The 9,755-nt window shown below is 30.6% G+C and overlaps 2 protein-coding genes across 3 annotated transcripts in view; one reads left to right on the plus strand and one right to left on the minus strand.

Moving 5' to 3' along the window:
* The first annotated feature begins 3,065 nt into the window (after positions 1-3,065).
* Positions 3,066-4,745, plus strand: LOC111630138. Its single transcript, XM_023374172.1, has one exon. The coding sequence runs from the start codon at positions 3,066-3,068 to the stop codon at positions 4,743-4,745; it is 1,680 nt and encodes a 559-aa protein (XP_023229940.1).
* Positions 4,746-7,923: 3,178 nt separating this feature from the next.
* Positions 7,924-9,755, minus strand: part of LOC111630139 (potassium voltage-gated channel subfamily B member 1-like) — a 23,206-nt gene continuing 21,374 nt past the window's right edge. For both annotated transcript variants that reach the window (XM_023374174.1, XM_023374173.1), the window contains one exon: positions 7,924-8,086. The gene's annotated coding sequence lies outside the window, so the exon portion shown is untranslated. The remainder of the gene's footprint in view (positions 8,087-9,755) is intronic.

Raw genomic sequence — 9,755 nt, forward strand, 5'->3', positions numbered from 1 at the left:
CTTCATCATACTCATGCAAAAGTTTACTAGTTCTTAATAAATAATTATCTAATCAAAACGTTATTGCTTACCTGAAATGAGATGTTTCTGACAAATTCTTGTATTGATATTCACTTTATCCGTATTGAAATTTTTCTAGTTAATTCTCGAGAGCCATGCAAATTTCCTTCGTTGTGAAAGCTCCTCAGTTTGGGGTCCTTGATGACAAATAATGCCGGAAGTTTTTAAAAATGACGTTTCTTCGTTCTTGAGTGAACTAGCATACACCTAATTACACAACAATGGGGGTTGTGTGCTGAACGCCGGAGATGCGAGTGAACTTTTGGTAAAGATCAAATATTGGTTGTTATTGCATTGGAAGGCCAGTATATAGCGAAAAAAAAATTTGCTTGGAGAGTTGGATATTTATGAATAGATTATCCCTGAACTTAGTTACGTGTTTATTGATTCGTGCTGGAATTGAGCTTAATTCAGGACCTCTACCTCGTTCTCCGCAGCAAATGTCTCAAGCGGATATGCAAAAAAGAGAGCGGGACAGAACGCCCAAGGAAAATTCCAGGGAAACGGAAATGGAAAAGCAATTGGAAGTTCTAAGGAGCGAAGAATTTCGACAAGTGGAAGAAGAATATTTAAAAGTAGTTTCGAGGATACAAGAAATCCGAAAATACACGAATATTTTGAAAAGTTAAAATACACTAAACCAGAGGTAGAGGTATCGTCCCAATAAACGTTAAAATCCATATATGATTTAATTCAGGGAAATTTTTTACAACTTAATGCGGAATTACAGGGAATAAGGACAGAAGTTAAGTCATTGAAAGAGGAAAATAATTATTCTCGAGAATTAACAAGATTGCCACAGAGAGTAGAAGAAATGAAAGTTATACCTAAGAATCTAGTCAAATAAGATATGTTAGAATTTGAGTTGGAGAAATTGGTTAACGAGAGATAACAAAATAATTATAAATTTTCCGTTCGTTTCGTTGGATTATTCGAGGGAAGTTAATCAGTTTATAAAGGTAAAATTAAGAATTTCAAATAGCTCGACTGAAAGCTTAATTTGTTGATTAAAAATGAAAAAAACCAACAGTGAAAATTTCAGTAGACTCTGACTGATTATACTAGATACTTAATTTTAAAAGAGTATTGGAAAAAGAAAGTTAGTTTAGATGAGAAAATAAAAAAATAATATTTACAGCAGATTTGTGTAAAAGATCAAGGCTGAGGAAGCAAAAACTCAAACCAATAATTAAACAATAAAAATCAAAAAGAAATAAAACATTGCTAAGAGAAGAGATAAAAGATGATAAAATGTATACGTATGATATTAGTCTGGATAAGGTGGTTGGATTAAGTGATTTTTTTAAGAAAGAATTAATAACTACTTCAGAATTTACAACCAATGGATTGAAAGAGAGTTTAAACGAACGAAATGTTAAGGTTAAAAATGGAGTATATAGATCTAGACTTTAATAAAGTTAACGGAATAATAATAGTAACATAAAGAATAATCAATCCCCTCCTGAAAACAAAAATGTGTAACGATAGAACTAAAGTGACTATTGGATGATGGAATAATCAGAGATTACTGGAAAAATTTTATAAAGGAAATGTAAAAGATGATATAAAATATCACTCTATTATTGGTTTTTCAGAGACATGGATGCTCAAAATGAAAGATGAAGATAGATTATTAATATTCATGTTCTAAATATTAATATATGTAAGAGTATCTAAGAAAAAAAGCAGTTAATGCAGATGGAAAATCTTTAAGAGTAAACAAAACATTACTGGTTTCAGTTGAGAGTTGGTCTCAGTATTTAAAAAAATAAAAATAAAAAAATTTTTGGACAACTATTTATGTAAAAGTAGATCTAATGTTATATGTAATTATCAACCAACAGATAAAACATAAGAATAAGGAGCTGATGATAAACAATAAGTCGATTTATGAGTTATTTAATTGTAGTTATTATATATGTAATGATGTATGCTAAAAAATTCATATTTTTTGTTTATGCAAAGAAGCTCAAGAATTACATGATAATTATAACCTCCGTGCATTAGATAAAGTAACAAACGAAAAAGATATGTATATCTTTTTTCAGAAAGCAAAGGTCACAACTATATAAAATTTGTATAATAATTTATTGTATTGGAATAAGATATGTACGGATTAATTGTAAAAACAATTGCATTATCAAGGTGTTTATATGAAGATTGTATGGGATAATTATAACTCCCGTGCATTAGATAAAACAACAGATGAAAAGAGTGTGCATACCTTTTTACAGAGCAAAGGTTACAAATATGTAATTTGTATAATTAAGATATTGTATCTAAATTTAAATTACCATTGTCAAGAACAGTAAAGATGGTTTATGTTAATAATTATAATGAGAACGGTCAACTAATTTAACATTTAAGATGTTACAATATCAAAAGCGCTCAGCAACTAAATAAAGAGAAACAAAACACCTTTTTTGCCGAGAAATAAACATAATTTTAAACAACAAACGTTTTCAGCCTAATTAATAGGCCATCTTCAGGTTGAAAACTAAAATGGAACGTAATTTTTTGGCGTGCCTCAAAAAGTCTATTAGAATAGCCAAAAACAAAAAGTATGGGATATTGAGTGAGCTTATTTGCTTGGAGGACACCATATATAATGATGATCCGGCCAAACTAATTGATATCAATAAAAGAGTGGTGGAGTTGGCGGAAGCTGTTTGTAGGAGTTCCAATAAGCAATATATCAAAAAGTTGAAATGGATTATTTACAAGCAAGTAAGAAGAGATAATAGGAAGAACCTTAGTACCTTCTACGTATGGGACCAGGTAGAAATACCAAAGAAAATCAAGCAGGTTCTGGAGAAAGGCCCGAACTTTGTCCTCACAGAAGTAGGTGGATGGGAAACGTCAGTACAAGAAATTGAGAGAGCGATAGTTGGTCTGGATGCATTAGAGAAAGAATACTTTAGATGGAAAGCGGTCATTAACAAGCGGCCGAAGAAAGGGACGGATAATGTTACTAGTACATTTGGCTCACGAAGGAGTGGTTAAGGATGAATGATCTTGTGTTGACAAGAGCAGACAAAACTAAACATTTGGTTATCATGAGAAGGCATACTTATAACAAGGAGTTGCATAATTACATCAAAAAGACGGAATGTGAAATTGTTGGCGACAATGTAGTTGGATCTTTGGACAGAAGGGTCAGGAAGCTGGAACGCTCGGGACTTTCTGCTGTTTTACCTTTTCTCAAGAAATGCCGGAACCCGAGGCCCGGAACTCCAAGATTGTTTGCTTTCGCTAAGACCCACAAGACCGGAATGGAGTTAAGGCCAGTTGTAGAGAAATGCAGAGGACCCACCTTTATATTAGAAAAAAGGCTGCACGGGTATTTATCCTCGCACCTTGATGATGATAATCTAGTGGCACAGGATCCTCTTATTGTTGTCAAGGAGATACAAGATATATCTTTAATGGAGGATGAGGTAGCGACCGTCTTAGATTATGAAAGCATGTATCCTTCAGTAATGATTGAGTCTTGTGTGGATGCGTTATTGGATTTCTTGTACATAAAGAACTCCCAGTTGCTTCTTTACACGCAAGAGCTAGAAGAACTGGCTAACCTGGTGTGCTGTGAGTCGTGCTTCATCTTTTGTGGTCAGATCTACAGACAAAAAAGAGGGGTTCCGATGGGGAGTCCCCTCTCAGGAATCCTTTGCGAATTAGTTGTCAGAAGACTAGAAAGAAGGGTTCTTCATGGGTTCAAAGATGATATCGTATATTTCAGCAGGTATGTGGATGACATTCTGATCTTATGGAAGAATAATAGGAGGGTGCATGAATTTATGAGTAGAATTAATGATAACAATGATGGGCTTAGATTGAGATTAGAACAAAAGAGTTCCATGAATGTGCACTTCTTGGACATTAATATCCGGTTTATGAAAGGGCATTTGTCCACAAGTGTTTATATTAAACCTACACACACACCATTATATATACCATCCCAGTCTATGGATCCGTATCAGTATAAGATGGCAGCCTTCCGAGCGTTAATAAGGAGAGCTTATTTATATTGTGACCAAATCGCTGACAGAGAGAAGGAGATTGATAGAGTATTGCAGGTGGCCCGGACCCTGGGTTACAGAAAAAGTGTAATTGTCGGAATGCTTAAGAAGTATGAAAGGGGCATAGTAAAAAGAACTTTAAGAAATGTTCCTACTAGGCTCACGAAATTTACTTATAATAGTAGTATGAATAGTGTTATGAAGGAAATTGCTAGACGAAAGGAATCAAGAATGGTATTAAGAAGAGCCCCTAATTTGTATAAGATCTTGAGAAACGATAAGGATAATATCAGAGCGGAGGAGAGAGCAGGGGTGTATAAGATTCCTTATGAAAACTTACAACTGGACGTTAAAAAAGATTATATCGGCGTCACCACCAGAAGCTTGGGAGTAAGGCTCAAGGAACATAGATATGCCATAAGAAAAGCGTCTAATTCAACGGTTTTGTCACAAATGGCGCAAGCACAAGGATCTGAGGTGAAATGGGACGAGGCAACAATCATCAAACCTCTGTCTTCCCCAACTCTAGCAATGACGGCAGAAAAAATAGAAATATACAGAAGTAAGATAAGAGAAGGCTGTTTAAATGCGAGGGATTCCGAGAGCCTGCCTTCGGCATGGAAATATTTGGTTAAGAAATATACTACAAGCTCCGACCAGAATTAATACATTGAAGATTTATGTTATTTTTGTTTTAGTGTTTTATTTTAATTTTTAAATATTCTTCCGTTATTTTTTCTCTTGTAAAATTTTTGATTTAAATTTTTATGTTCTATTCATGGAACATTTACGTTCCATTTTAGTTTTCAACCTGAAGATGGCCTATTAATTAGGCTGAAAACGTTTGTTGTTTAAAATTATGTTTATTTCTCGGAAAAAAAAGTGTTTTGTTTCTCTTTATTTAAGATGTTATGTATGGATTAACTTGTTTTGAGAATTGTAAAAACAATTTTAATATCAACGAGTTTATATAGACTGTAAATCCCTGTGTAAGATATTACCCTATTACAATAGGCCGTGGGTATTAAGGTGACAGCCTACCTTTCTGGGTGGAGCCGGGATAGAATTCGGACGGGCCAGGAATTTTTCTGGGGTGACCGTCTGGATATGTCGGGCCCTTCCCTCATCACCCGGCCGCCCCATTGTGGGCCGAACTCAATGGGCTTGCTTTAAGAGGCTCTCTTAGTTCCCACAGGGCGGAGAGTTAAAACAAACCCTATTATAATAAAGTTTATTTGAATTTGAATTACACAATAATTGACCATAGTGATATTACCGACGTTTAAAAAACACAAGAACTCCAGCTAAAGCGCGCGTAAACACAAATAAAACGTAAACAAACCATAAAGATGGCGCCGGACAATTGCGCATGCTCACTCGACTGGAAACCTCTCTATACTGTCAATTCACATAAAGGTGTAAAATTTCGAATTCTCTGCGTAATGTGTAAGGAAAAGATCTATTTCTGAACGGAAAGTTCAAAAATTTTTATACTGTAGTAATTTCATTTTGCTTTTTAGAAAATTTTTACTCTAATTTTATAACTTTTGATGTTCAATACAGTATTTATTTTTTAANAAAATATAATCTGTTTTTAATTCAAGTGGTATTTTATTCAAAAAATAATAAAACCCTGATATATTTAAAACCAGAATTATACAACAGAATGGAAAAAATTTCCATTTCTCAATGCTGTTGAGAGGAAGATTGAACAATGAAAAGTGAATGATGTACATTGAATAAAGATGATTGTTTTCAAGTATATAAATCCACAACACCAGGTAGATTATAATAATTTTCTTTTTCTACATAAGTTGTCTAAAAATTTTATCTTCAAATAAGAAATTATAAATAAATTCATTGAAAAATTAAAAATTTTACAATTACATTCAATCCCTTTTCAAAATATTTGGATGCTGTCTTAAAGTTTGGTTTAAAAACCAGAGATCAAAACTTTTTAAAATGAAATATATTCATCAATGTCAATAATTACAGTCAATAATTTACATAATTTACATATATTTATATTTCAACAAAATATATTTTGTTGAAAATATATATAATAAATTGCATATTATAAATGGTGGCTCAAAAAAGTAACCAAAATTTATTGCTCTATATAACCATGTTTTGAAACAGCATATAATGAATTGATATATTTTTTGCACAAGAATGATATATTTGAAACACTTTTCAAACAACACACCGTTTTGGTTGCATTTCTGAGCCATGGAATAAAACGGACAATATCCAATTATTTTGATAAATTTTGAGCAACGACTATAAATTACATAAGGCATAACAAGATTACAATGACTTGTAATCAACTTGTATCGCACATTTAATAATCGCAATAATTTATTACATTCTACTTTCTAAATTAAACTATTTAAATCTCATGTTTTTAAAATGATACATATAGATTTTTCTATAACAAGTTATATATCTGATTTATATATTTACAAATGGAATACTATTTGTTAGAATTAGTAGTTCCCAATTCTAATTTTCATAGATAAATGATTTTTTTTAAATAATTAAAAACATGAATTTTCCTTTCATCAACATATTTTTATACATGAAAAAATGATTGTCTTATTAATTTTTACAATTTGGCAATCCAAAAAATACATATAATTAAAAAATTTTTTATTATTATTATTCAGTTTAATTAAACTTTTAAATTAGAATTTCAATAAAAACTTATTCTTAAATTACTACATTTAGTGTATTAAATAAATTTAATTTCTGATGATTTTGGAATATTTTCATCATAAATTTCTAAAAAAGTAAAATGATTAAAAGACAGTCTTTTGTCTTATTATGAATAAAAAAAAAATATTTCTTCAAAACTTTATCATTGCTTGAATTCCAAATTTTGATATTTAATGCTTTGGCATATCATTATTCTTTTTCTAGAAATTTCAAAATGAAAATCTAAAAATTATTCTGAAAATAAAATTGACATTTTTTCAAGAAACATTAACATAAATTATAACAATATGAAACTATAATTTAATGCAATAAATTAACAACTTTTTTAATTAAAATGAGTAAATCATTTAGCCAAACTTAAAACTAACTGCAGTTAATTTGATTGTAAATATCTTTATTTGTAAAAGCTAACTGTCTGAAATTTCAAAATATTTCATTAATTTAAAATATTTTAGAATAAGTATATATTATCAGTAAAGACCAAACAGAATTAAATCAGTAAAAATCAGTAACATAATAATAATTCCTGAATACAGACACAAACACTGACACACTCTTATTTTATTTTAGTTTTGTTTAGGTTGCTATGCCTTGACTCTGGTCCGGCATAGTACACAGCCACCGGTGTGTACCGAGTATAACCCACTAAACCCAACACATAATAATAATAATAGTAAATTTAAATTCAAAACTGAAGTAGTTTTCAATATGTATTTTTTAGTTTCATTTAAGAATAATCTTTTAGTAAAGTAAATCTAATTTAATTTACACTTTTTGTAATTTTTTGGCTTAAAGTATGTTTAATATTTTTTGATCAATGTTTATTTTCTTTAATAAACAAACAAGTTTTAATTAATGCCATTGAATCATTACTATTTAGTTTACAAAAATATTTTTTTCAAGCAGTAGAAATTTTAACCTTTTGATAAATTTTTAAATTAATATTTTTAAATTAGTATAATTAAACTTACTTGAAGATATATATTATAACATTTTTACAGACAACTGTTAGTATCATATATTTTGTTAAAAAACCAAATATTTATGAATATTTTTAATAAACAAAAAATTTTTAAATTATACATAGCAAACAGAAATATAGTCATTTATAATATTTGCAACTAAATTACTCCAAAATATTTCTGTAAGTAAATAATATATATATTTTCTTATTTTTAGTTTTAAAAATCAATTACAAAAAAAATCTCACTTAGAAAAACAAACCCACTATACAATTTCATGTATACAGTATATTTCTGATGAAACGAAGTTGTTTGATGGAATTTTCATAGCTAAAATAAATATATTTAATTATAATTAATAAAATTACATTCAAACAGTAGAAGACTATTTTTAGTTATAGAATAAACATTAAGTATATAAGATAAACTTTGTTTTTTAATCATATTCTTATAATTTTCTGTTCAACACAAAAGACAAATTAATAATTTTAAAATATTTGAACAAATTAATAGCATGAAAACATCACCTGAAATAAATGAACAAATAATAAAGCCATATGTTTAAAGTTATAAATGCCCATTTGATACTTAAAAGATAAATCTTTCAATGCTTTAAATAAAATTAATTTTCAAAGTAAGTCTAATATGAAATACAGTATTAAATGTTATCATAATACATAGGCTGTTTTTTTTCAAGCTCTGATGGTCCATAAAAAACAAGACGAGTGTAAATAACAAAATGAATTTATTACCAAAAGTCAGGTACAAACATGGTTACTTTTTGACATAATCACTGTGAATATTGAGGCATTTGTCATATCTGTGGATGAGCTTTTCCATCCCTTGTCATAGAATGTTGCCACCAATGACGTGAGATGGACCCTAACATTGTTTTGAAGATCGTCATTAGTCTTGAACCTCTGCCCTCCTAGCCACTTTTCCTGTTTAAGAAAGAGGTGGAAGTCGCTTGGTGCTAAATTGGGGCTATATGCTGGGTGTTTAAAGGTGGTGAAGACTTCCACCCAGCTTAAAATTTTTTAATGTGTGAAGACTTCCACCTCTTTGCTGAACTGAAAACGTGGCTAGCACGGCAGAGGTTTGAGACTAATGATGATCTTCAAAACGACATTGTTAAGGCCATCTCAATTCACTGGTGGCAACATTCTATGACAAGGGGATGGAAAAGCTCATCCACAGATATGACAAATGCCTCAATCTTCACAGTGATTATATTGAAAAGTAACCATGTTTGTACCTAACTTTTGGTAATAAATTCATTTTGTTANTTAAATGTTATCATAATACATAGGCTGTTTTTTTCAAGCTCTGATGGTCCATAAAAAAAAGACGAGTGTAAATAACAAAATGAATTTATTACCAAAAGTGTCAGGTACAAACATGGTTACTTTTTGACATAATCACTGTGAATATTGAGGCATTTGTCATATCTGTGGATGAGCTTTTCCATCTCCTTGTCATAGTATGTTGTCACCAATGACGTGAGATGGGCTCTAACATTGTTTTGAACATCATCATTAGTCTTGAACCTCTGCCCTCCTAGCCACTTTTCCTGTTCAAGAAAGAGGTGGAAGTCACTTGGTGCTAAATCGGGCTATATGCTGGGTGTTTAAAGGTGGTAGAGACTTCCACCCAACTTAAAACTTTTTAATGTGTGAAGACTTCCACCTCTTTTCCTGAACTGAAAATGTGGCTAGCAGGGCAGAGGTTTGAGACTAATGATGATCTTCAAAATAACAATGTTATTCACTGGTGGCAACATTCTATGACAAGGGGATAGAAAAGCTCATCCACAGATATGACAATTGCCTCAATCTTCACAGTGATTATATCGAAAAGTAACCATGTTTGTACCTAACTTTTGGTAATAATTTAATTTTGTTATTTACACTTGTCTTTGTTTCATGGACCATCAGAGCTTGAAAAAACTGCTGTATATATATCTATATATGTATATGTATATATGGTATATTTGTGTAAA

Source organism: Centruroides sculpturatus, unplaced genomic scaffold (assembly GCF_000671375.1).
Source record: "Centruroides sculpturatus isolate CEXI.00-Female unplaced genomic scaffold, Cexi_2.0 scaffold684, whole genome shotgun sequence".
Classification (NCBI taxonomy): domain Eukaryota; kingdom Metazoa; phylum Arthropoda; class Arachnida; order Scorpiones; family Buthidae; genus Centruroides; species Centruroides sculpturatus.

What these genes read in the sequence shown, in the direction of transcription:
- LOC111630138 (XM_023374172.1), top strand. Translation starts at nt 3,066, where the DNA reads ATGAATGATCTTGTGTTGACAAGAGCAGACAAAACTAAACATTTGGTT.